Source organism: Schistocerca serialis, chromosome 7 (assembly GCF_023864345.2).
Source record: "Schistocerca serialis cubense isolate TAMUIC-IGC-003099 chromosome 7, iqSchSeri2.2, whole genome shotgun sequence".
In the NCBI taxonomy this organism is placed as follows: Eukaryota; Metazoa; Arthropoda; class Insecta; order Orthoptera; family Acrididae; genus Schistocerca; species Schistocerca serialis.
The window spans coordinates 196,575,702-196,603,672 of NC_064644.1; the positions used below are offsets into that span (position 1 = coordinate 196,575,702).

General features: G+C 39.7%; 1 protein-coding gene across 4 annotated transcripts in view; it reads left to right on the forward strand.

Annotated features, from left to right (window-relative positions):
- The first annotated feature begins 215 nt into the window (after positions 1–215).
- Positions 216–27,971, forward strand: part of LOC126412362 (ADP-ribosylation factor GTPase-activating protein 2) — an 82,757-nt gene continuing 55,001 nt past the window's right edge. The window contains exons 1-5 of one of the 4 annotated variants that reach the window (XM_050081924.1): positions 216–418; positions 632–823; positions 12,395–12,526; positions 14,411–14,482; positions 25,225–25,281. In XM_050081924.1, the coding sequence (XP_049937881.1) occupies positions 344–418; positions 632–823; positions 12,395–12,526; positions 14,411–14,482; positions 25,225–25,281 (528 nt within the window). In that variant the 5' untranslated portion in view covers positions 216–343. The remainder of the gene's footprint in view (positions 419–631; positions 824–12,394; positions 12,527–14,410; positions 14,483–25,224; positions 25,282–27,971) is intronic. The other 3 variants (XM_050081925.1, XM_050081926.1, XM_050081927.1) reach the window with 3 other exon arrangements.

The window sequence follows — 27,971 nt, forward strand, 5'->3', positions numbered from 1 at the left end:
AAACGGGATGCTTTCACAAATCGCAAGTTATAATACGGAAACAACCCAAATACAACGGACCCAACGTGGCATCTCAAAAGTAGTGAGATGGGACGTCACGTGATCGCTTTCCGATTTCAGCCGTCAGCACAATGTCAGACGAACTTCCGAAATTTAGACACTCCTATGTTTCTGTTGGAGTGCATGCCATCTATACGGTACGCGCCTGAACTAAGTGACAAGTGCATTGTGGGTATGCTGACGTCTGACATTAAATGTATCTGTTACGTACGTACAGCTCACTTCACTTTTTACACTGTGTAGAGGAACTGGAATTTTCTAAAATTAGGTAACACACGGTACAATGTCAGATCAGTGCCCAAGTAAAAATGACATCCAGCTGGTTTTTAAAAGATTACGCTCAATACCAACAAACAAGGTGCAGTATGTGAAGTAACAAAAAGTGCTCTGTATTTTTTATTCGCATCTGTTTCTGTTCAAGCGTTTGCTTTAAATTTAATTCAATTATTTATTATATTAGAAGTCTTACTTAAACTCCTCCCGATTGTTGGTGCTATATGTTAAGTCACCAAGTTAGACCTAAAGCACTATTTACCAAAGTTAACATTGTTGATTTTGTTTTCTTGCACAGTCTTGCTTCGATTGTGACGCGAAGAATCCAACGTGGGCAAGTGTTACATACGGCGTCTTCATATGCATTGATTGTTCAGCAGTTCATAGAAGCCTTGGCGTTCATTTGACATTTGTTCGATCGACACAGTTGGATACGAATTGGACATGGCTTCAGTTACGACAGATGCAGTTAGGAGGAAATGCAAATGCTGTATGTATTCAAGATCCTAAAGCTCATAGCCGATAGTATCTCTTAGTTTGTTAGACATCTCAATCACAAAATGTATCTTACGTCCCTCTTCTTTGTAGTGAGAGCCACTAATATACCTTTCAAATGTGATTAACGAAAATTTAGAGACGCTTGCTGGAGTGTCAGACCATGTGTGAAAGTTGTTGGGCTATGTAGGCATGAGACAAATTAGACACTGTGATTTCTAACTTTCCAATGCTTATTGCTACTTCAATTATGGCCTGTATATATGCTACTTCGAAAGTTTCTAGGTACCAAAGAACTTACTACGTCCAGAAAATACATTATTTTAAGCTCGTATACTGTTGTAAGGCATTATTTTGTGTGCATGTAGAATGTAATTTGCTTTCATTTGGAGGAGTGTAGAATAAAATGTATTAAGAAACAAGCATATATGCCAGTGTTATTAAATTGTTAGGCACTGTTACTACATACATCCCCTAAAGAGTGTACAGCAATGACATTTCTTCGTCTACATCCATACTCTGCAACCACTATGAAGCACATGGTAGATGATACTCAAATGGAGTGTAAGAAGAGAGATTGATCAAGTGCCTCTGTGCATGCTCTAGTAAGTCTAATCTTAACCATCACGATCACTATGAGAGACGTGTAGGGGTTTATACTCATGTTAAACTATTGTTATATTAGCCAAAAATTTATTTTTCACTAATAGGCCCTAGTGTAGATTGCTGTAGAAGTACAGCTGGAAGTCTGACTTCTGAATGATAAATTTCTTTCTCTGTCCACTGGGTTGGCAGTGAACTAAAATGAAATAGTAGTTGCCTTTGCACTTAAAATTACGTATCAGTCTATGATGTTTGGAGGTCAGAAGAATGGTAATAATTTCTAAATCTATTGTCAAATATCATTGCCATACCTAAAACTGTGATATATATTTACACTTAGTTCGTACAACATTCACTCCTTAATATATTTGTTACTTGTATTTGAATGAGTTTGCCATAGATTTAAAATTTACATGGTATAGCAGTTTTCAGGAAAGAAGTATCAAACTGATCATTGTCCGAAGTGGAGTTCTGTGTTGGTAAAAAACTCAGAATAATTTAAAATATGCCTGTTTCTCTAAAGATCAGTTACACTTGTTTGCTTCAGTTAATAATTCAATATACATGTGTGAAAGATATACTACTATGCAGCACTTGTGTGAATGTTATTGACAGGTATTAAAATTAAGAATGAACAAGAGCAAGGGGAAACACATTAGAACAAATCTCCAGTCTTTAATCCAAGGTGTTACTCTTCAATGGACCCAGCTTCTGTTTAATTTTATCTTCTATTGTTTAATGGGAAAGCAAGACAAAAAAAATGCAAAATATGCTTAAGCAAGAGTTAAATTTTCCAGCTGTACTGCCTGCTTTATAAATCTCTTCACAGTGTTAATCCTGTAATTTTTCTGTAAAATCCATGATTGAGCTGTTGTTATGATCTGAACGTAATTGGTCAGCATATTTCATTGTTAATATGTGACCATCACTGTCTATTGCTTTTGCATCTAAATCACAAGGTTGATCGGCCTAAAAAGAAACTGACCTTTACTGTTACAAACCCTACAACGCTGGATATCAGTTACTCTAGTTGCCCTCAGTTAGCATTGTCTAACAATAATCCTCCAGTTAAGTGTGTATAACTTTGTGCAAAGTGTCTCTATAATCGTATCACTTTATGGAGGTCCCTGACATTGCAGTGGGCTGGGCACAGCAGTTCTTCATGTGCACTGCAACCAGTCACGTTACACGATTTTGTAAATGTCTCTAAGGCAACACCTCAGTGTTGCCAGAGCTCCATAGATGGCTATTGTTCTCACTTGCAACCATTTGCAATGTTGCCAGCTGTCAGGGATCAAATTATGCCGCTACGGTTATGGTGCTTGAGGTATTTTCTACCATCATTGCTGTTAGCTTGTATGTTTCTCGATTCAGTGTTGTGGTACAGCAGTAAGAGAACTGTTTAGCACATTCATTGTATTGGTCTTGTTGCTATTCTGGTCTTCAGTCAGAAGACTGTAACTCTCCTTGATAGTCCATTCTGTACAAGCCTCTTCTTTTCTGCTTGTATAAGACAACCTACATCTGTATGTGACCTACTTACTATATTCAAGCCTCGGTCTTACTCTGAAATTTTTACTGCCCACATTACCATTCATTACCAAACTGACAATTTCTTGATTGCTTCAGGATGTGTCGTACGAACAAATCCCATCTTTTAGTCAAGTAGTGCCATAAATTTCTTTTCTCTCAATTCGATTCAGGCACCTCTTCATTAATTGTTTGATCTACCCGTCTAACTTTGGACATTCATTGCTAGTCGCACATTTCAAAAGCTTCTATTCTCTTATTACCCAAACTTCTTGTCAGTCATGTTTCACTTCCGTATAAGGCTACACTCCTGACAAATACCTTCAGAAAAGACTTCAGGGAGTCCATTAAGTCCACAAAGAAGGGGTGCCATTATGCCCAATTGTCAGCAACATTAGGGCACCTACATATTTGCTGGCCATATACCTGGCAGAACTACTTAGCCATTACGTGGGTAAATGCCCTCATCACGTTCGGAAATCTATGGATTTCATAAAACGTCTCGAGAACTTCAAGCTGAAAGACTTGGATATCCTGATGAGTTCTGACATTGTCTCGTTATTCACCAGGGTGCCTCTTCGAGAGTCAGTTGAGCTCATTGCACAGGAATTTGACGAGAAGACGACCGACCTTTTCAGGCACATTCTGACCTCCACATATTTTCTGTTTAATGGAGAATACTGTGAGCAAACAGGAGTCGCAGTGGGGAGCCCACTTTCGTCTGTGGTCGCGAATTTCTATATGGAGTATTTCGAGGAGGAAGCTTTGGCGTCATCCAAATAGAAACTTGCTTGTTTTCTACGTTATGTTGATGACACATTCGTGATATGGCCCCATGGAAGGGACAAGCTCCTAGACTTCCTTACACACCTTAACTCCATACATCCAAACATCAAATTCACTATGGAGACCGAAGCAGAAGGAAGTTTACCATTCCTGGACGTCATGGTCAAAAGAAGAGCGGATGGCACTTTGGGCCATGGGGTATACAGGAATAAAACGCACGCTGACCTGCATTTGCATGCAAATAGCTGCCACCACACTTTGCGGAGGAATGGGGTACTAAAAACACTGGTGCACAGGGTGATCACCATCTCGGACACAGAGAGTCTGCCCCATGAGCTGGAACACCTCAAAACTGTATTTCGAAAAAACAGGTTCTCGGAATGGCAGATCAGACGCGCTCTCCGCCCCACCTCTACAGTACAGCGTGTGGAGATGGACGAAGTCACGTAGGAAGAGATAGCCACCGCCTATATACCGTGTACTGGCGCACTATTGGGGAAAATAGGACGAATATTGAGGAAGCACCGAGTAGGATCTGTCTTTTGCCCACCCAATAAAACACGAACATTATTGGGAAGTGTCAAAGACGATCTCGGTTTGCGGAAGGCTGGCATATACCAGATTCTCTGTGAGTGTGGGAAGACTTACATTGGACAGACAGTGCGCACCATCGAAGATCGTTGCTGAGAACATCAGAGGCACACTCGACTTTTGTACCCCAACAAGTTGGCAGTCACAGAGCACTGTTTGTCCGAAAATCACGAAATGGACTACCAAAATACCAGGGTCTGGGCACAGACATCTAAATCCTGGGACAGCGTCATGAGAGAGGCTATCGAAATTCGTACCAGGGACGGACTCATCAACAGAGATTGTGGCTGTAACCTCAGCAAGGCATGGGGACCAGCACTGAGTCTAATTAAAAAGAGGCTCAGCAAAGAAAACGAACGGGCAGCTTGGCAGTTACACCAAAGCCGCCACAGACGCCGACGCCAGACTCTCAGCGACCGCCGACATGCGGGCGCAGACTGCAGAGAGAATGCCTCGTGGGGGAAGGGGATTTAGGACGGCCACCTGCCCTCAGGAGCTCAGTTCGTCAGCGCGCCTGATGATGGCGACATGTCTGATCGCTGAATTATTGTGCCCGTTGGACACTATGGACCGGCAGTACACCCGTGGACTGTTCGAGCAAGAAATACACTGGAAGAAGTTTAAGAATCACCTCCAAGTATTGTTTACTTCTTGAGTATGAATTACATATATATTTTAACAGCATTTGTAAACAGATTCATTATAATAATCTTTCTCATCACCTTGGCCAGTTCATTGTAAGATTTTATTCCTTGATTGAAAATGATGTTTTGAGATTTTTGTTTGTATTTCCTTGGTAAATGAAAGTTCATATTGACTCTTGTTCCATAATTATGTGTAGAAATACACTGCTTAAAAGAATTCGAGGAATGTGACTTTGGGTACCTGCCATACTCTACTGAGCATCAATTGAGTACTTGGTATGTTACTAAATTAAACCTTTATCTCTCTCAAATTGAGTCCACAACAAAACATCATTACATCCTTGATTGTTTGCATAAAAAGAACTGACATGTCTAACAGGTGTCGAAAACAGAGTGGAAACAGCCATTCATCCCATCATCCTGGGAGCTTTCCACTGGACTTTGAGCTCCAGTAATGCATATGCTCTTGGTGAGCGTTTATCACTGTCCTGACACTTATGTGGCTTGCCCCTTATAAGTCTGCAGAGGTCACCCTGTAGTATCTGTTCCCATTCTTCAGAGAGCCCATGAGGTTCTTGGAGAATCTCTGGTTGAACAGGACAACCACAAACACGTATGTCAAGCATGTCCCACATATACAGGATGGGGTTTATGTCAGGACTCACTCCTCAATGTCCAGGCTTCACGAGACATCCCTGCTGACGCTAACCTCATGGGCCCTGGCATTAGAAGGAATTCTGGGCCACTGTCGTATGCAGCAGCCGCCACATGGTCCAGCAGGATCTGTTTGATGTACTGTCTAGTGGTAAGGCGAACATGGACAATGACAGGGTGTTTATGGCTGTCAACACTGCAGCCTCCTCACATCATCACAGTGGCGCAGTGGTTAGCACACTGGACTCGCATTCGGGAGGACGACAGTTCAATCCCGTCTCCAGCCATCCTGATTTAGGTTTTCCGTGATTTCCCTAAATCGCTTCAAGCAAATGCTGGGATGGTTCCTTTGAAAGGGCACGGCCGATTTCCTTCCCAATCCTTCCCTAACCCGAGCATGAGCTCCGTCTCTAATGACCTCGTTGTCGACGGGACGTTAAACACTAACCACCACCACCATCACATCATCACAGAACTGTGGAAATCTGTCAATTACTTACAACATTCGGCAGGCACTGACCTCCATGGGTCTCTGCAACATGGGCATGCCCATCATCTTGCATCAGAGTATATCTGGACACTTTTGCCAGTGATTAAGTTGCCGGTTGACGTGGAATGGCAGAACTGAAGGTGAGCTGCAAGGTCTTATTATGTCAGGAGGTGTATTCAAGGAGGAAGTCCAGGTCATGATCCTTTCTTGTAACATTACATTCCAATTGGTAACAGCGGCTGCAGTGCCCCTTCTGAGTTAGTCTTGCAGTGCTCTGAATTATCCATACGACAATACAATGCAGAGATGCCTAGATATCGGTCTTCACGTGGGGTTATAATGTGTCTGTGATCTTGCCCAACTCACCTTGTGTACTGACTTGGCTCCCTATAGCGTGTTCACCACCTACAGACGACACATGGAGAGGCATTGACATCTGCACTAACACGTCTGAAGGCCTAACCTTTAGGGTCAAACGGACTGCCCTTGTAACTTGCATTACGTTAAGATGATGCATTGCATGTGCTTTATTGAATACAACGTCCACAAATGACAACTGCCATCAATGTACTGTACTTCACTAGAAAACACTGGGACACTGATATTCACTTCTTTCTGAGGGTCATCTGACTGTAATTGTTGCTTACTTTGAAAGCAAAGATCTCAACCAATGCATTAAGGTCAAGTTATCACATGTGTTCCCCTAATTCTTGTGAACAGTGTATTAGTGAAATACTTAGTAATATTTTCTATTATAAGCACAACAGATTGGTATAGATGAACTCACTTGATGTGGTAAGGATACTCTGTTTTTTTTAAAAAAAAAATATTTCTGTACAAGTAGCCCTACTACTGTTTCTAGTTATTATTTGTACTGCCATTTTCTGCAGTTGGAAAATTTTCTCCATGTTTTGTGCCCCTAAGAAACCCACAGCCAAAAGCTGTGTAGATGTAGGAATAGTATCTCACCACAAGACATTGGCTGTTATGACCTGATAGTAACACTAAGAGCATAACATTCTGATGATGACATCTTCGTATGTTCATTCATTGTTAATTGACATTGTTTGCTCCCTAAAAACTCTATGTTTGTTTCGTAATCTATAGAGTTATCATCTGTGCTCAGTGGGACTGAGTTGTTTTCCCTCTTTCGCTGAACTGTTGTAAACATCCTTTATGATTTCATTTGCTTTCTCTAATAGGAGTTCTTTTGTTTTATCAGTGACTATGACATTGCTGTAGTGAGCAAAGAGAACTTTTCCTCCTTGTCTTTCTGACTGTCAGAGACGCCGTTAATATATACTAAGAACAGAATTTGATGTAATATACTGCCCTGAGGTAACACCTATGGTGATGTGTTTGTCCAACAAGTGTTTTCCTAAAAATTTATCATCAGCAGACATTGAATTACCTCTACCTTTTGCACCCTGTTTTCCAGGTTATACTGGAATCGCTTATCTACTATTTGTGTTACACCTAGTGCTTATAGCTTGTTTAGTAGTATTTTATGTTCAACAAACGTCAAAAACCTTTACACAGCTAAGAATATGCCTGCAATACTGTCATCCATGTCAAGAGCTTAAGGAACCGCTTTTGTGAACCCTGCAGTAGCTGATATTGTACTTCTGCCTCTTCAGAAACCAAAGTGCACTGTTCAAAAAGAATCTGACCTTATATTTTATTGTTGAAACCAACGATAGTGTCAGGGCATGCACACACTATGTCTCTGTGTTTATAGATGTGTCTAGGCTGCATGCCTGATATCTTTTTATGTGGAACGCCTCGGCCAGCTGTTGACAAGTGAACACACGCACATGGTATTCATCATATTTTGTGTTATGGGCAAAGTGACAGTAAAAGTGGAACAGCGTTATTGCATCACATTTTGTTTTAAACTTGGCACTTCTCAAGTTGAAACAATGTGCAAGGTTTGACAAGTGTTTGGGGATGAAGCAAAGCGTACCACAGAAATAAGAGTGGTACAACTGCTTCAAAGATGACCACTCATCATCAAAGAATGAATCATGTTCAGGTAGGCCCTCAATGCCACAAATGTGGTTGTTCTTGATCACATAAGGCCATCTTGTGATGCAGGATAGACAAATAATGATCAGAAAACTTGGCAGATGAGGTTAAAATTAGTACTGTATCCATTCACTCCACTTTAATTGAACGTTTGGACCTCAGGAGGATCTCAGCAAAATTTGTGCCAAAGTTGCTAACAACTGAGCAGAAACGACTTGATTCAGATATCGATCAGGACATGCTGAATACTGTGAACATTAGTACTACGTTTCGTATCACAGTGATCACTGGTGTGATTCATAGGTTACAGCTACAACCCAGAAATATAGTTCCCGCATCCCTGAGACCCAAAAAAGTGAGGCAGGTCTGCAGCAATGTGAAGGTGATGCTGGTCGTCATTTTTTTTTACTCTAGCGGCTTGATCCATCATGAGTATGCCCAGAAGGAACTAATGTCAGTAAAGGCCCCCACACACGCTACTGCATGCTTGACAATCACGCTTGTGCAAGTGTGCTTGCGAGCACAGACGACGATGCGCTTGCTGTTGTAGACTTTTTGCTTGTTTTACAGAAAAAACAAAAGAGGAAACACGATATGTGGAGTAAAGAGTGGCTTAAAAAACGAAAATCGTATTCTCATACAAATTTACGGAGTGAATTGAAGATATATCCTCGTGATTGACATAATTACCTCAGGATGAATGAGGAAACGTATTTTAATCTTTTTCCCTCGCGACGTCTTATGGCTTAACAACAGAGGATTCTAATATGCTATCATTGCAAAGGTCTACTGCAGGAAACATTCCAATTGATGCTAAACATGTGAGAGAGGAATTTATGAACTACTTTGTGAATTAAGGACAAGTTCCTTGGCAACATAATTTTGTGCATTAGCAGTAAAACAATGTGTATTGCAGTATAGTATAAACAAATAAAAGCATAGGCATATATCTTAATTGTAACAATGCTCCTGTAATTAAATACCACTACCAATCTATCTCACTTACCTGTATTCCTTGTAAATTGCTCGAAGAGCATCATGGTGTCTCATGTTCATTTAAAAAGCTGAAAAGATCAAAGTACCACAGAACAGGTCTGTCAACTTCGTCTGCTGCAGCCATTGATTTGTAAGTGCTGTCACGTTTCCTTTTTCCTTGTCTATAATTTGTTCGTAATGTATTAATTTTCTTAATAACAGTATCTTTAGTTGCTGGTGGTTCTATTTCTCTGTACTTGGTGAGAAGCAGCTCATATGCCGCATCTTTTCATTTTATCGTGATATTCTTTACTTTTAATATTCCATAAACAAGGGTGTCTTTCGTAGCACCTAATAAATTCCTCCAACACTTCCCGGTCTGACATCAGAACGAAGAAGGAAACGACACAAAATCTAAATAAACGAGACCTCTCCATAGTCTGTGTTCGAATGACAGATGTGTGCTTGTTCAAGCCTCCCTACTCCAGGCACACGGGAGCAAGCATGGACATGCTTGGAGGCTTGTACAAGCAAGCATAATCGAAATTTGGTCAAGCATCAAGCTGCTTGTGCAAGCCTGATGCCTGCACTAATTTACCCTACACACGGTCAAGCAAGCTTGCACAAGCACGCTTGTGCAAGCGTGATTGTCAAGCATGCAGTAGCGTGTGTGGGGGGCCTTAAGGTGTACTACCGAAAGGTTCTTCATCGCCTTCGTCAAGCAGTGAGATGCAGATGGTTTGACTAGGAGGCAGCTGGCAGACAGCACTTTTTCCACGATAACACTCCCACTCATCATTCTCAATTAATTCAGAGTTTTTTGACCAGCCCCTCTGTTCCGCTGAACTGCCACTGAGTGACTTCTGGCTTTTCCCGGAACGGAAAAGGACTCTGAAAGGGCAATATTTCAGAACATGGTGCAAAATTTGACAGAGCAACTGTACACCATACCAAAAGAGGCTTTCCAGTGATGCTTCCAGCAGTGGGAGCAGTGTTGGCAAAGGCGTGTAGAAGCTGAAGGGCACTGTTTTGAAGGTGACTAATGTCAAACAGTCTGTCACGATAGCTGAGTGGTCAGCGCGGCAGTCTGTCACGCCAAGGGGCCCGGGTTCGATTCCCGGCTGGGTCGGAGATTTTCTCTGCTCAGGGACAGGGTGTTGTGTTGTCCTCATTATCATTTCATTATCATCTGTGAAATGCAACAGGAAACCACCACTGGAATCACTTCCCTAGATGCTCATGCGGTGGAGCTCTCTGACAGGCTTCCCCCATAAGGCATAACACAAAGTGAGTGAGTGTCAAACAGCTGTATCTGAATAAAGATTGATTTTATAAATAAAAGTCAGATACTTTTTGAACAGCCCTTGTATTTATACATGTTACTCATTAGTCTTATCTTTTGTAATTTTTTAGATCCTTTCTGAGAACATTGGCAGTAGTAAAACAGGCCTGTAATTTTCTTTGTTTTCTGCGTAGTAAGGGCATTACTAGTGTATGCTGTAGGTACCCTTGAAAAGTAAGTGAACTGAAGACTCATTTACTATGTTTGTTTGTGGCATTTATATTGTGTGTGTGCACATCTTCAGGACAGAGACTGGAACCTCATAATTTCCTGCTGGCTTCTTATTTCCTTCATGACTTCAGGTTCTGTTGTAAGAAACACCCATTTTGCTGTGTAATTCATTGTGGGGGCTACATATGTTTTAGAAAGATTTTGTTGCAATTTCTCCACATTATCAAAGTAGTAGTAATTCACAACATTTACCAATCCCTGGGAATTTTCTATTATTCTACCACCATCTTTGACTTGTACGTTAATCAACTTGTGCCTATCTTCCCCAGTTTCATGTTTTATCACATACTACTTTGCTTTTAATTTTTTTCTGCATTGTGTATTATTTTATCATCATGTGGTGTCCCTCCCCACCACCACCACCTCTACTTACTTTTCTACTGTGAGTCCCACAGTTATCACTGATTGTCAAATAAAATATCAGTAGCAAAGAAAAAAAATCTAAACTAAAAGAATGTTCTTAATTGAATTATGTTTGTTCCACTTTGAAAGACTTTGTAACGTCAGATGTTCGCACATAAACAAAATGTAGTACCGAAGCCTCACCTAACAGAAATCAAAACAGTAAGAGATATTTTCTAATGCAACAAAGAGATGTCAAATCTTCAGATGCGTAACGAGAAAAAGGTATACAGCAAAATATATATGTAAAATACATGCGGATGTTAACAGTTTGGTGCAAAGCATAAGTAGTTCGGTATGTAAACAAGTCATACTTAGATTATAACTATCAAAAATTCAGTGAACAAGTAAACTTCCTGTATAATAACCACCAAATATACTAAAAAGTATTATTCCAAAAGTGAAACAGGTAAGAAAAGAACAAGCATATAATTGAAACTTATGTTTTGACCTGCACTAAAATCACATTTCTCTCTTGGCAGCAAATTTGCTGTTTTGATAAATGTACTTTGGAACTCACTAATTCAAAAGAGAGTGAGTGAGAGAGAGAGAGAGAGAGAGAGAGAGAGAGAGAACTTGTATGCGCATGCATGCTCATTCTTAAATTACCTCTAGCTCCAGAGGCGCTTGACATTTTTAATCTGGTTTGTGTGCCTGTCGACTATTAAGTGTCTCAGCTGTGTGCATATAGGTTACTTTTGCTTCTTGCTGTGCTTGTGTTCCACCCAGGACTTTCCAGTATCATATTAATGCATACAAAGAGATAATTAAGTAATATGCTTATCAAGCATAGGGGAGTGAAAAAACATTTTTGTACCTTCAGCACTAGCCGCTATGGAGGGCACTCCCTGTCTACTTACTTCAAACTTCAGATAATAAATTCATAATTTACATCATCATTACTTCCATCTTTTGGAGGCATAATTTGGCAGTGTAGTATATAACAGATCGAGATGTTCACTAGGTCTTAGTAAACGCCAGTATGTTAACTTCCTATCTTCTTCATCCTCTGTTTTGTCTCATTCTTCTTCCTTATTATTTTTTTATATCCAGTATCATTGAAACTATTGATAGATCTTTCCAGCCTATCTTTTCTCCCAGTTGTCTCTCCAGTCTCTTTCTTCCCCCCATTCTTGTCTTAATGTGATGTGTAACAAGCACTGCATAATCTGGAGCCCCAGATGTCCTGTTTAGTCATTTAGTAAATAGACATTCATCCTCTTTCTTAACTACTTTGTGTATACCGAATCAGGTTCCCATTCAGCTGTGATATTTAAAAAATTGTTTTTTCAGATGACATTTTTTCGCCAGCATAATTGTACTTCAACAGATGCGCAACAGAAATACAATTCACGTGCTGCCCAACTATACAGAGAGAAGTTGCACCACTTAGCTATTCAGGCCATGCGACTTCATGGAACAAAGGTAACACAGTTTCAGGCCATCATTAATCATTTCAAATTGTGCTTCACATATAGTACTGTTACATTAATAATAACTTTTATTAACTGTGCTAAAAATTATTCCAGGTATTACCCAGTGCATGACCCTTAATCACCTTCTCTCATTAGCAATATGAGAAAATGTCTCAAAGAGCTTGTAATATATCTCGAATTTTTCTAATGTGTGAAGTTTTTAATAGGTTATTCATTCCAAACTGATGTGGATAAGTACATTATGCAGTTATTCAAGATATACTTCATTCTGTCTAAGGAAAAGTATGTTTCTGGTCAGCAGTAAGGATAGTTTCCCTGGAGATTTCATTTCTCTCAAGGGGTTTGACAGTCTGAGGATCTTTCATTGTGTCAGTCATGTCTACAGAAATCAGCAGATAGCATTAAAAGATTGATTGCACTTTGCTTCTTCTTAGTTTTCCCCTCATAGTGCTGCTGCTATCTTATTCGGGTTTTTCTTCTAGTGAAAAAAAGTATCTGCATAAGATAAAGAAATGCTATAGAGGAATTGAGTCCACTTTAAAAATACTCACTCAGAATGTTGTTGTTTTCAATTGATCCTGTAAACTGAAAGCTTCTTCATAAGATAAAGTTAGCAACAGTTCTATTTTTAATTGTTCAAAACGCCTTTTCTTTTATACTGTGCGAGACTAAAATATGATATGGCAGTGCCTGTGGTGTTACGAAGAACAATGCAGTGTTCCTTTGGGCATGCACGCATGTCTGAAGGAACAGGCACTACAGTGACTTCAGCTGTTATGAAATACATGAAATGTGTTCGCTGTTGCAAATACAAACAACCATCTGGGGAGACAGCAGTGAAAATTTGTGCCGGATCGGGACTTTAACCCTAATTTCCCTCTTTACGTGAGTGGTTGCCTTAACTACGGTGGCTGTCCACGCATGACTCGTGGCTGGACCCAAACTTCCATGCTGGACCCAAACTTCCATAATCAATGTTTGTGCATAACAACTTGTACTCGTATACACATCAGGTAATCCTGTACAGGGGAGGACATTGTAATTGAAAGTTGCTGCCTAGTATGAATGCATATGGAGGGTTGTATCTGACCGTGAGTCATGCACAGATTGCCACAATGGTTGAGGTGACCACTTGTGTAAAGCAGGGAAACTGGGTTCAAGTCTCAGTTGGCACAAATTTTCATTGTCATCACTCCCTTATATAGCTAATGAGTGTTCATATTCGCAACTGCAAATACATTTAATATAACACTTTAATAATAAGCATACAAGCTCCAGTCCCCGTCTTTATTTCGGTATTTGAAGTATTAAAGTGCATGCCTATACAAAATAATTACGTATTCACTCAATAGTATGATAATAACCGGTTGGTGGGAACGTCTTTTATTCTAAGGCAGTTTTATCTTAATAGTGTTCTAAGTCAGTGTTTCACTTGTGAGGCATTTGAAGTATATTTAAAATATATGGATTGCGCATGGAATGTAATATACTCTTCATATTGTAAATTCTTGAGGAACCAGTAGATGTAGAAGTTGCACTTGACTGAGCAGCTTAACATTTTCTGAAAATTTCAGGAGGAGTAAAAACACAACTCACTGTAAATATAGACAGACATGGCAGGTATTAACACGTGTTCATGGGAGGTAGCTTCTAGTTCTGGAAAGCAAAATACTAAGTGAACATAAATATTGTGCACTCACCAGAGAAAGTAGGATTGTGATTTCAAATACACTGTTAACAATTAGTGCTAATCTTCCTGTAAAATTTGTGTTCATATCAGTGTGAAAACAATGAACTCAAAAAGGATGTGAAAAAATGATTATGTTAGCTCTCTGATCAACATTTATTGAATCTGTAATTCTCAATGCATTAGGATGATGAAAAATGGCGTCTCTGTGTTCCACAAAAACCTTTGTCTTCAACAGGAAAATCTACTGAAGCTACAGTAAGCAGAACAAATAATTGGTTTTATTCACTCACTCACTAACTGAATAGTGTGTGAACCTAAAAGCAGAATTGTTTGTGCATTATAAACAATTAACTCTTTCTGTGTGTATTCAGTAGCTGAGAATGAGAAATTTTCTTGTCACCATTATCTCATTATTCACTCTTCTCCCTATCCTGTTGCTTTTCTAGCTATGACTCAATATACCTGCCCCTCCCCAGCCCCTTTCCCCTTCTTGCATGTTCCCCTCAGTAGACTTAAGACTCTTCTGTTAGTGTGTGCATGGCCCCAAGCTATTGAGGCACCACCTTCCTTTCTTGTGCTACAGTCTCTTATCTCCAACTGTCCTTTCTCTTAAGTGCTTTCTCATGATAGCAGCCTTTGACATTGACCTGACTATCACCTAGGTTCTGGTTTCCTTTGCTTTACATTACCTATCGGCTTAATTTTTGCCCCCTTCTGGGCTTGACCTTCATTCTGAAAATTTTTCAGTAGTTTGGACCAACAGGGGAAGGACACCATCACCGTACTTAGCATGTACTGCACAAAATGTTACAATTTATCTGAGCACACTAGCTGCATAGACTCAAATACACACTTAAAAGCCAATGCGGTAGTCAAAACGAGCTGGTTGGGTTGTTACGTGCCTTTTGAGTAGACGCCACTGACAACACAGGGATCACATAACTGATGCCTGAGTTGCTAGCTCCCCATACGTTCTGAGGAGTAGCTAATGCATCTTCTTAGGGCTTCAGAACTCTGGCAACAGCCCTCAAGCCAGATGCCTTAGCTTCGGCTAGATGGTGCCCGTGGATAGAGCCCTCAATGGGAGTGGATTATATCGGGGGATGTTTTGCATATGAAACATATCGTATTTAACCAGAAGAATGGTACAGCTGTTCAGACATGTGAATGACTGGGGACATACCATGACCATTATGCCACATAACACTGAATATGGTCCAAGAAGTTATCTTCCACAGTGACCCTACTCTCTGGACTGATGAGAAGCTATGGGTGAATGTCGAACAGCTATGCGTACAGTTTGTCCAGCACATACAGAAAGGTCCCAAGGATAATCAGATACAGGTGCTTTCATTTTAGCCTTTGAAGGAAATGTCCTCCCAGGAAAAGTTAGTCATTTTTTATGTCAGTTGTATGGAACACCATCCTTCACTTTTACTAGTGTGTCCAGGCAATAAGCAAGAAAAGAAGCTACAAGAATGTAACTCTATTGACTGCCAATCATAAACTGAGATGGGGGGAAAAAAATAAATAAAAAAAATTTAATGCCTACATCCTATTGACATAATTACCTATTACGTGAAAGTCATAACCGTCAACCCCCACCCTCTTCCACAGTTTTTTCCATACCAGATCTCCCACCATCTCTTGTGGCTTTCACGGCTCCATCTTTGGAAACACTTCCACAGCCAGCTAGGGAAGCAGCTTCTTCCTTCTGCGTCTACAGGTGCAGGGTGCATATGCCCCAGAACAAATGTGAAATCCAGGAAAAACCTGAGAATTTTTTCATCTGGGAGAAAGCGGAGAAAAACCTAGGGAATTTTTAGAATTTGGGGTATTTTTCATTGTTTTAATTTTCAGTTAAGTTTTTGTAATTTTGATGGTAAGAACTGATACTCTTGTGCAAAGAATTTTAGTTTAGCCCACTGCTGCAGAATATTCTGCAGCGATAAAACATAAACGAGAGAAAAACACCAAAATAAAACTTTAAGTTGCAAAGGAAACATACCATTTTCAACAACAAAACACAATGCGCACACAAGCATCTGCTGACAGCAAAGTTTGTCAAAGGCCTTAGGACAAAGCTATTCGATATTTCATAACAACAAACTACTTTCAAGTGAGCATGACATCGCAACTGTTTACATTAGGTTCGTTTGAGTAGTTGCCAGCAGACTCATGTTATTAGTTCCAGTTTTCTGATTTTATTTTATTTTGACATTATTGGCAATCAAACATTAATCGTCTTGCAGAACAATGTTATTATTTTTGTCAGTTTGCTAAAAAAATTTGGCTTTCATTAATCTGCTCCACAATGACATTCTACTTGCTTAAAGCGAAATGCTTCACTCCACATTACTGGCTAGTTTCCACTGTTTGATGAATTTCAAGTGCACATTTTCACCTTCTGGCACATATGACATAATGCCATAATAAAGAACGAAACATGAGATCATACAGTACTGGTATTCCAAGAAAATTGACATTCCGAAAACCTCACTGAAAAGCTTAACCAGGTTGGGGCTTACTTCAGTGTGAATCTGGACATACAAATATGCGTTTTAATCCTAATCACACATTTTAGTATGGTTTCTGAATTTCTGATGCTCTTTGTGTATTCTGATTTCCTCTTCCTTTTATGACATAATGTAAGAACTATTAATGCTGTATACATACATAAATGCTAAAATGGAAACTCCAGATAGGAATATCAGCAACACAGAAAAAGATAAATTACTACTTACCATAAAGAAAACTTGTTAAGTTGCAGATAGACTCAATTAAGACACTTACATAAAGCTTTCGGTCACAGCCTTCATCAGCAAAAGAGAAACACACATCATTCACACAAGCACACCACATGCACACATAACTGTCAACTTCAGCATCTCAGGCCAGAATGGAATAAATCTTCACTTGAAGATGACGAGGCAGGGAAATTTAGTCAATAGTATTGAATAAAATATTTTGTTTAAAAAATATTGACAGCTTTAGCAAAATTTTACAAATGTGCATTCTGTGAAACACAATGTTTTTCGATCACAAGACATGTTTCAACACTTGTTTGGTACCTCCTCTAAATGTGATGTTATTTCTTAATTTGTGTTGTTTACATATTAAATTTACAGAATGCCACTCTTTGCTAAATTATAGACTGGCAGCACACTGTGTTTTATCATTGTAACTCCAGACAACACCTTCTATTTACTGCTGGAATAGAATATAAACTGTCAGTTATTCTTTTTCTTGGCTCTGCAGATAACCTTGTTAATTTTTTGTATGATTTGCAAAAGTCATGGAAAACTTATTGTCCTCAGTCCTGGGTATACACGTAACTATTTATTTTTATTTTTTATTTTTGCAAGAAATATGTATGCATTCTTACTAACGATTTACAGTGCTGTGTGGTTGTAAACCTGATTGGAAATGCTACATAACAGTATAGCAGAGTACGAATAAAAAAAAAAATCTATGTTAAAGTCACCACATAGCAAAATATTAGGATGCTGTGAGTTGTATAATCCAGTTTTTAAATGAATATTATGCCTAGGACTGCTTTCTTATTTTGCTTTCCTTGTCTGGATAGGATATGAAAAAGCATTTGCCACAAGTACAGTATCTCCATATGTCCCATCAAAACAACATGCTGCAGTGCTGCACATGGTCACTTGATGCACCACTAACCAAACTAATACCAAACAGCAGTGTGACGAAGGGTGTATGAGCAGAGCAAACACCAATCATGGGCTACCTACATCATCGTAGCTGTACATGCGCAATAACAACTGCTTTCTGGTGCTATCTGGCAACTGTTCAAATGAACCTACTTCTAACATCTTGCAGGAAAATATTTTGAATGGTGGTTTGAGAAGTGTTCCTTTCAAAGTAAATTTCCTTATACGTGAAATTAATTATGTTACATTTGAGAATGTGCAATAGATATCTTACATCAAAGAGCTTATGATTCTCATTCCAAACTTGAATGAGCCTGCACACTTCCAATATTTATTGACAATACTAGTTTGTCAAACCTTCAATATATTGAAGCGAAGTCACACGATCAATAACATTGACAAAAATTGTCAGTTGACAGTGGGATTTGACAAAGTCAAGGTGTCGAACATTCAAAAGAAAGCATGTGCTGCAATTTTATGACCTGTAGATTGCAAGCCACAGAAAACAACAAATAAGGGGAAATGGGTGTGAGATTGGTTGAAAATAGAAGCAACTGTGGTCACTTGTTAATTTACTGACTAAAATCGAAATCACAGATGTGAATAATTTCATATGTTATTTTCCGATGAGTTCTGGATTGTACGGCAAGTTATTAGTATCAACACAAGATAAAATAGAAAAGTAAAGTACGTTAATGAGAGAGGCAGTTGCATTCAACAAGGGATTAGGAGTATCTTTGAGACATCTGGTGACAGAGTTTAGTTCATCGGCAGGCACAATTAATAACATACTATGGAAAATTGTTAAGCTGTTATATCTGCTTAGCAGGGCACCTTCCTTCCCCACCCCCCCTCCCCACACCCACCCACACACCCACACACCCACCCACCCACCCACCCACCACTACCCCTTTGTGATAATTGGTGAAATTGACAGGCATTTCGCAGACTGAGTAGTCATTGCAGAGATATGATGTATTTTTCAAAACTGCTATGTAACACAACAATCTGTACTATATTTTCAAATTAATGAAGTAAACAATGTCATCATAGAGAATCTTCAGTTAACCATTTTAAAGTGGCATGTACAGTGATTACCCTTGCACAGAACTGTTGAAATTCTTTTGTGTTAAAATAGTCCTTAAAATAGAATCCGAGGTATAAAATACATAACAGCAAATGGAAAAAGAAACAGTGCACACTAACACTGCATGGCTGGTTCATGAAGCTTGGTCAACATGGAGAATAGCATCAAATCGTCAATATTTGATCTCACACGTTCAGTATATCTTGACAATACTGAGAATATTTTGAAGTCCATCAATACAGCTCATCAATGTTTCTAGGATTGACAATACGTAATATGTGCCCTCAGACAGACTGTATATTGACAGTTTGACATTATTATTGATCATGTGAGGGACCCGTTAACACTTAGAAAAATTTTGGGTCCAGAAAAGCCAGCCATTTACTTCATTATTTAAATTTTTACTGGTACATTTGTGTCTAATATATATTAAAAGATAATAAACACAAAACAAAGACCAAAATTATATGTGAAAACTTAGCTTTTCTTGTACACTCCTGGAAATGGAAAAAAGAACACATTGACACCGGTGTGTCAGACCCACCATACTTGCTCCGGACACTGCGAGAGGGCTGTACGAGCAATGATCACACGCACGGCACAGCGGACACACCAGGAACCGCGGTGTTGGCCGTCGAATGGCGGTAGCTGCGCAGCATCTGTGCACCGTCGCCGTCAGTGTCAGCCAGTTTGCCGTGGCATACGGAGCTCCATCGCAGTCTTTAACACTGGTAGCATGCCGCGACAGCGTGGACGTGAACCGTATGTGCAGTTGACGGACTTAGAGCGAGGGCGTATAGTGGGCATGCGGGAGGCCGGGTGGACGTACCGCCGAATTGCTCAACACGTGGGGCGTGAGGTCTCCACAGTACATCGATGTTGTCGCCAGTGGTCGGCGGAAGGTGCACGTGCCCGTCGACCTGGGACCGGACCGCAGCGACGCACGGATGCACGCCAAGACCGTAGGATCCTACGCAGTGCCGTAGGGGACCGCACCGCCACTTCCCAGCAAATTAGGGACACTGTTGCTCCTGGGGTATCGGCGAGGACCATTCGCAACCGTCTCCATGAAGCTGGGCTACGGTCCGCTCACGCCCCAACATCGTGCAGCCCGCCTCCAGTGGTGTCGCGACAGGCGTGAATGGAGGGACGAATGGAGACGTGTCGTCTTCAGCGATGGAGTCGCTTCTGCCTTGGTGCCAATGATGGTCGTATGCGTGTTTGGCGCCGTGCAGGTGAGCGCCACAATCAGGACTGCATACGACCGAGGCACACAGGGCCAACACCCGGCATCATGGTGTGGGGAGCGATCTCCTACACTGGCCGTACACCACTGGTGATCGTCGAGGGGACACTGAATAGTGCACGGTACATCCAAACCGTCATCGAACCCATCGTTCTACCATTCCTAGACCGGCAACGGAACTTGCTGTTCCAACAGGACAATGCACGTCCGCATGTATCCGTGCCACCCAACGTGCTCTAGAAGGTGTAAGTCAACTACCCTGGCCAGCAAGATCTCCGGATCTGTCCCCCCATTGAGCATGTTTGGGACTGGATGAAGCATCGTCTCACGCGGTCTGCACGTCCAGCACGAACGCTGGTCCAACTGAGGCGCCAGGTGGAAATGGCATGGCAAGCCGTTCCACAGGACTACATCCAGCATCTCTACAATCGTCTCCATGGGAGAATAGCAGCCTGCATTGCTGCGAAAGGTGGATATACACTGTACTAGTGCCGACATTGTGCATGCTCTGTTACCTGTGTCTATGTGCCTGTGGTTCTGTCAGTGTGATCATGTGATGTATCTGACCCCAGGAATGTGTCAATAAAGTTTCCCCTTCCTGGGACAATGAATTCACGGTGTTCTTATTTCAATTTCCAGGAGTGTAGTTATACTGCATATGTTAATTTAAACCATTAATTTATCCTGTTTGTGTGGCCATGCCACCTAACAGTGTTGTTGCTATTGGCTGACTACATCATGTGTTCTGTGCTCTGAATCTCCACTTACATTGAATTGGAAGATTACTTGACGTGAGCTATGATTGACAAAAGTGCACCGCAATCTCAATTTCAGTGCTTCAGAAACTTAACATACTATATTTAGTGCAATTCGTATGCTGTTATGCTTGCAGTTTGGCACATGGTGGCCAGTTCTGTGCCGAAGGCTGTTGTCTCCATGACATTTTAGTGTCAGTTCCTTTTAGTTCTTCAGGAGTTTCAGAGTGCTACCATCTTTTACACTGATGGCTCTTAAACTATGGATAACACAGGATTTGCTTTTACATCTGCTGGTCGGGAACACAATTTGTTGCTAGAAGTATGTACTGTTTGGTACGCCTCTCGCTGGATCGTGCGAAGTGTTGTCTGCAAATTTTCTTTTATCTCATCTATTGTTACAAATCTTCATCCTTTCAATGGGGCTTTCAACTTTGGAAATAAAGAAAAGTCCGGATAGTACAGTGGATGAACAGCACAGTGATTTAGTCTTGTGTGCAATGGTCACGCACCAGCAGGAATGAATGTGCTGGTGCATTATTTTGATGCAAGAGCTATGAATTAACTCGCCACATTTCAGGCCATTTTCTTCTCACATTTTCTCGCAGACATTGCAACATGTTCCCGTAGTACCATCGATTAACAGTTTGTCCCTGTAGCATGAATTCATGATGAACTAATCCTTCAAAGTCAAAGAAAACTATAAGCTTGGCTTTGACATTTGACCTGACCTAATGAGCTTTTTTTGGTCTTGGAGAACGTTTCCTGACCCATTCTGAAGATTGAACCTTGGTCTCAACATCATAACCACAGATCCACATCTCATCACCGGTTGTGAGTCTCTTAAGGAACATCTCGTTCTCATTTGCACGATCCAAAAGCTCTTGACAGATTGCAAGGCAAAGGTCTTTCCGGTCTTGACTCATAAGCCGTGGGATGAACTTGGTGGCAACACAATGCATTCCAAGATGCTGTGTTAGGATTTCATGACACGAGCCAGCTGAAATGTTACATTCTTCTGCAATCTATCTGACAGTCATTCTTTGATTGGCACACACAATTTTATTGTCGTTCCTGATATGAGTGTCATTGGTAGATGTCGAAGGGAGTCCTGAATGAACATCATCTTTAACATATGTCCGGCCGTTTTTAAACCATGTGAACCGTTCATAACACAGAGTACTGCTTAAGCACTCATCACTGTAGGCTTCCTGCAGAATTTGGTGTGTGTCTGTAAAGGTTTTCTTGAGTTTCACACAAAATTTAATACAGATGCGTTGCTCCTCTGGCTCTGCCATATCGAAATTCGCAAACTGTGCCACACAACGTTGTAATCAATGCAGCACTGAACAATACCTAACAGACATCCAACGATGAAACTTCCGGCAGTTACACATTAAACACAGACGTGTACAGGGATGCCAACCGCATTTTGCGCCAACACACTATTGGCCCGAAATTATGAATGTTCCGGAATACAGACCTCTTATAGTGACTCAGTGAGCAGTCTTTAGGCCATTGACCTATGTCACTGTCATCACCCTCTGATCTCTGCTATTCACAACCTTCTCATCGAACTTAGTCATATTGTCTGCTTGGTTGTCTTCCTCTGGGGCTCAAGTCATATGGCTGTCCCAGCAAATGAACTGGATGACCATTTGACTAGAGAAGTGATTATTCATCCTCCACTCACTTTTATGAACCCAATTGCAGATTTGCGGGTGCCAGTAAGAGCTATGCCCACTCAGAGATGGAAAATGTCAGAGTAATGTCCCCTGTATTAAACTCTGCACTGTCAAGGAGACTAATGTTGCATGCCCCCCTCATCCATTCCTCCTGGAAAGAATTCACCATCAAATGTCATCTCTACATTCGTTGTACCACACTGACCCAAAGTTTCATTTTACTCCTAGCCCCACATTTTGATTGTGGACATAACGCAGTCAACTGCTCGTATCCTGGTGGAATGCCCCCTGTTCAGACGTCTTTGCTTCTCATTTTGGTGGACGGACAGACAGATGGTTGTACTGGCTCTCCATTTTCTCTATGACTGTGGTTTTAATTTTCAGATATAATGTTTTAAACTACATAAGGGGATGGGCTGGGTGGCTGGTTGGGATTGGGGTGTCTCCTGCCACATAACAGGACGAGGACCACCTTGACCATGCCTTCTTTGCCTATTGCCTCTGTCATCCTACCTTTTCTGTGTTTTAATTGTTTGTAGGTGTGGTTTGCTTCCTTTCCTGCCACACCGTTTTCCATTTCAGGAGTAGCACTCCAGTGAATAGTGGCTCCAATCCATATACTTTTACGTCTCCAGAAATCTTTTTTTTAGTTCTGGCATCAGTATTGCCTTTGATGCCTCACTTTTACCACTTGTACATCCTTTCCTCATGTGATCAATTCTTGTTGAAAGTCACTATCTCCAGATAAATTACCCATAGTGCTAAGAGCCAAGCCAGATGAATTAACTCTTGATTGAGGGACTGATGAGGTTGCTGTTTAGTCTTACCCTCTAACCGACCTCCCAGTCTTTTTGCATGTTGTATAATTCTGCTGCATCAGATTACCTTTTTTGTTTCAATAATTACTAATATCGTTGCAATTTAGTTCAAAACATGGGGTAAGTGCAGATCTTAACATTGATTATACTTTACTTACCAATGTCATTATTGACAAGGTGTTCACTAACATCACTGTACTTCACATGAAAGATATTGTTGTGAACATATACTGTGGCACCATAACCAAATAAAATTGGTAATTTCAGGTTGTGAAGAACCAAATTGTTTTGTGTTGCAGTTTCTAAATACATGTTTTTGGTGATGGTGAAAACCTTCTTAAAAGAACATATGCTGTTTTTGTGATAAAACGTTAAATTTTCTTAACTAGAACATTACATTCTTGATGCTCACTATACTTTTGTTTTAATGGGTGACTTGTATAAGATGAAGAGCTGACAGTGTCTGTGTTTGTTTTCTTCATTTGTGAACACAGGTAAAATTGTACTGATTTTTCAATGACATCATAATGTTTTACATCAAACCCAATGATTTTTAAATATCTCCAAGTAAAGCATGCCCTTTTATAGCTGAAAATAGTCATTATATGTCTTCTGTCAATTCATCAGTGAGGTTTATCTGTAAACCATTGCCTCAAGACATGCATTAGTATAGGATGTGGTTGGAATTTGTGGAGAACCACTGTGGTCCTTCAGTTGTGCCACATGTCAATCCCACTTGTGTGAGTGCCCTTATCTTCTCCCACACAATGGAGTGCCAAATCCAGATCTATATCTACTTACTAAATAAAACTATATTGTCCTGTTGGGCTTTGTTGAAGAAATATGTTGAATTGAAAACAGACTTGTAAGAAAAATGGTTTCATGTAAGGAATACATTGTGGCTTTGAACTGAGGCATTGAGAAAAGTGCTTCTTGCTTAGTTCATGTGTCTGTTAGCACAAAATGACCATTTACCATATCTCTAAGAAACTGTAATGTTTTGAATATAATAGAGGGAAACCTTCCACGTGGGAAAATTATATCTAAAACACAGATGATGTGACTTACCGAACGAAAGTGCTGGCAGGTCGATAGACACACAAACAAACACAAACATACACATGAAATTCAAGCTTTCGCAACAAACTGTTGCCTCATCAGGGAAGAGGGAAGGAGAGGGAAAGACGAAAGGATGTGGGTTTTAAGGGAGAGGGTAAGGAGTCATTCCATACACAGACACAGGCAGACATTTGTAAAGGCCTGTAATGTTTGTAATTTCATGAAACCATTCCTTTTTGAGAGGGATTGGACTCTTTTTAAGTCCCACATTTCAGTGTAAAATAGTTTTCAGCATTTTATAGAATTTGCAGTATCATTGTGTTGTTAGTAATAGTACTGCATTTGAAGACATTTAGAACTGCTTCACACTAATTTAAATCCCTCGCATATCTGTTAGCTCATGATATTGAATTAATCCCATTAGGGATAAACAGACTCATAACTTAGTGAAGCTTACCATACTAAAATTGACTAGTTGTTGTATAGTTAATATTGAAAGGTCTTATAGATAATGAACGAAGACTAGTTTATTTTACTAATTACCTTTTTAAGAATTTCCCATTATTTAGCTAAATTCGTGATATTTTTTGTGTTACTATTCTTAAGTTAATTTCTTGCTTCAGTATAATATTGTACTCATCAGAGAATATTTGTTTCAATTTTGTCGTGGCAGCTAGACATTGGTTCTACGCAAGAGGCCGCAGGAGTTTTATCTCCCAGCAGCCAAGCGGTGAGCCGCTTTAAAATTTTTTCCTTGTTTATAATTTTTAAGTGTGTAAAAAGTTTAATTTGATTTAATTGGTATGTGCACACACTTACTCCACCCTCTCACTCTGTTCAGCTCCATCTCATAGCATTTTATGTCCTATGTCTCTTTCCATCAGCTTGTTGTTTTCATTTCATATTCATTCTGCCTTTGTTTCTTCCAAGTACTGCAGACTTCCTGAAGAGTACCTTATCAATCATTTTATGTCCCATTGAGAAAAAAATTTAAAACTACAGTTATTTAGGACATAGTGTGTTAGCAGGGTATCTTCCTGCACAATATTCACCTGTTTAATTTTTTTAACATTGTTGCTGTTATTATTATTATTATTATTATTTATATTTATATTTATGTGCACCATCTAAGATGCCTCAACAAAGAGGCAATTTCTTCTATGACAGGCACAGATTTAGGCCTGCAAGAATTGAGAAACATTTAAAAAAATGTGATTACTCTTATCACAAATCACTACACTTCTGCTTATGTACTGTTACTGTCTGGTGCATTGCTGAAGTGAGTAAAAAATGCAGGTTTTTAGCAATATCTTGTTTTTAAACTTATTTTGAGAGCAGCTAGCTATTATGAAAGGAGTCACAAGATTAATTCACTTGTACTCGTATCTATTGTCTCTTCCGGGAATTGCTCAGTTATGATCATTGTTGCAAGTATTTCAAGACAAATTGCTAGTATGGTGTTTTTTAAGTAGTTATTGTTGTTAAAAGTTCTAAAATGTGGATAAAGCATTAAGTAAATTTCATTTGCACAAAGGTTCATTGTGCTCATTCTCTGTCTCCTTCAAATGTCAAAATGATTTCCATGTACAGAAGTGATCATTGCAATCATCCAGACCACCACAAAAATTAAACACATAGGTAAAAAAAGCAATAAATGCACTTGGTAAACTTTTTCTGGATTGCTTTTTCTAATTGTGAATCTGTGATAACAAAAAGACCTAGGATTGGCGCAATTTTCTGTCAGGTCACTGCCAAATTAAAAAGAAATCTGTCTATGCAGTAGCACCATAGTGGTCACTCTAGATTGCTTGTATCATTTGACTGGGCTGTTTACACTAGAAATGAGTGATGCACCATGGGCACTACTTAAGTCCAAGGAAAGAAGGTGTATTATCCACAGTGACAAAAGACATTTTGTACAAAGTATTTATTTATTTATTTATTTACATACATATTCCATTTATTGATTTTTATGTGCATGACTCTAGGATTTGGAATGAATCAAGATACAAATTTTATAGAAAAATGTAACCCAAAGAAACTTTGTGGCAGATTAAAACTGTGTGCTGGACTGAACCTCGAACTCGGGACCTTTGCCTTTCGCAGGCAATTGCTCTACCAACTGAGCTACCCAAGCACGACTCAAGCCCCGTCCTCACAGCTTTACTTCTGTCAGTACCTCGTCTCCTACCTTCCAAACTTAACAGAAGCTCTCCTGCGAACCTTGCAGAACTAGCACTCTTGAAAGAAAGGATATTGCGGAGACATGGCTTAGGAAAGGCAAAGGTCCCGAGTTCGGGTCTCGGTCCGGCACACAGTTTTAATCTGCCAGGAAGTTTCATATCAGCCCACACTCCGCTGCAGAGTGAAAATCTCATTCTACAAAGAAACCATGTTTTAAACATGGAAGGTTTACAGGGGCAGTGCAATTAAATTAAGAAAGTAGTTGAAGAGAATAACAATGTGAAATTTGAACAATATACAGATGAAAAAAGTGTAAAAATGTCAACAGTTAAAGATTATTTAAGAATTCAAACTCATAAAACAGAAGTATTCAAAAGGGATGCATAAAAGTCTTTGCTGTCTGAGTGTTTATATATAGTGTGTTGCATTGTGTTGTGTAAACCTGTAAAGTTGTTTAGCACTAACACAAAGAATTTTATACTGCTGTGTAGTACGTCATTCTGTACCACTGTAAATTCTTTGTATAACAATGGAATTTGTGGTTTATTCATCTCATGATGTACATTTGCAATGTGTTGGTTTGCATACACGTCAAAAATTTATGATACATTCACAGCGATTTGTTACACTAATAAAAAATAATACAACACCAAAAAGAAATTTTTTGGGGGATATTTAATCTGTCATATTCAGCTCAAATTTCCAGTTCGTCCTACATGAAATCATCCACAGAGTAATATTTCAGTGTCAGTGCCTCATATAGCTTTCTTTTAAGTGGACTTAAATTCATCTGCATTAACTTGTTTACTATTAATTTATTATAAATTTTCATTCTCATGAATTGAAGTCCCGGTGTGTACAGTTTGAGGTGGTGGTTGGGAAGCATAAAGTTTTGTTTGTTTCTTGTATCATGCGAGTGAACAGAAGAGTCCAACAGATAATTCAGCTCTGGTATTCTTAATAACATTCAAAGCAGCTTGTGTATGCTACTTTTAGTGGGTCCTTATCAGTGGCAGTTGATAATATTTGCATTGCAAATGCAAAGCTATTCAGTTTATTTGCTAGGTACTCAGTGTGTGCATACTACCTCAAGTTCTTACTTACATTTAACCCTAAGCATCTGACTGAGTCAACTTCTTCTACATCTTGTTTGTTGTGAATAATCTTAGTCTGCTCACACTTTTGAGTATTTGATTTTGAATTGCGCCATGTGAGTCTTAGATATATTTAGACTCA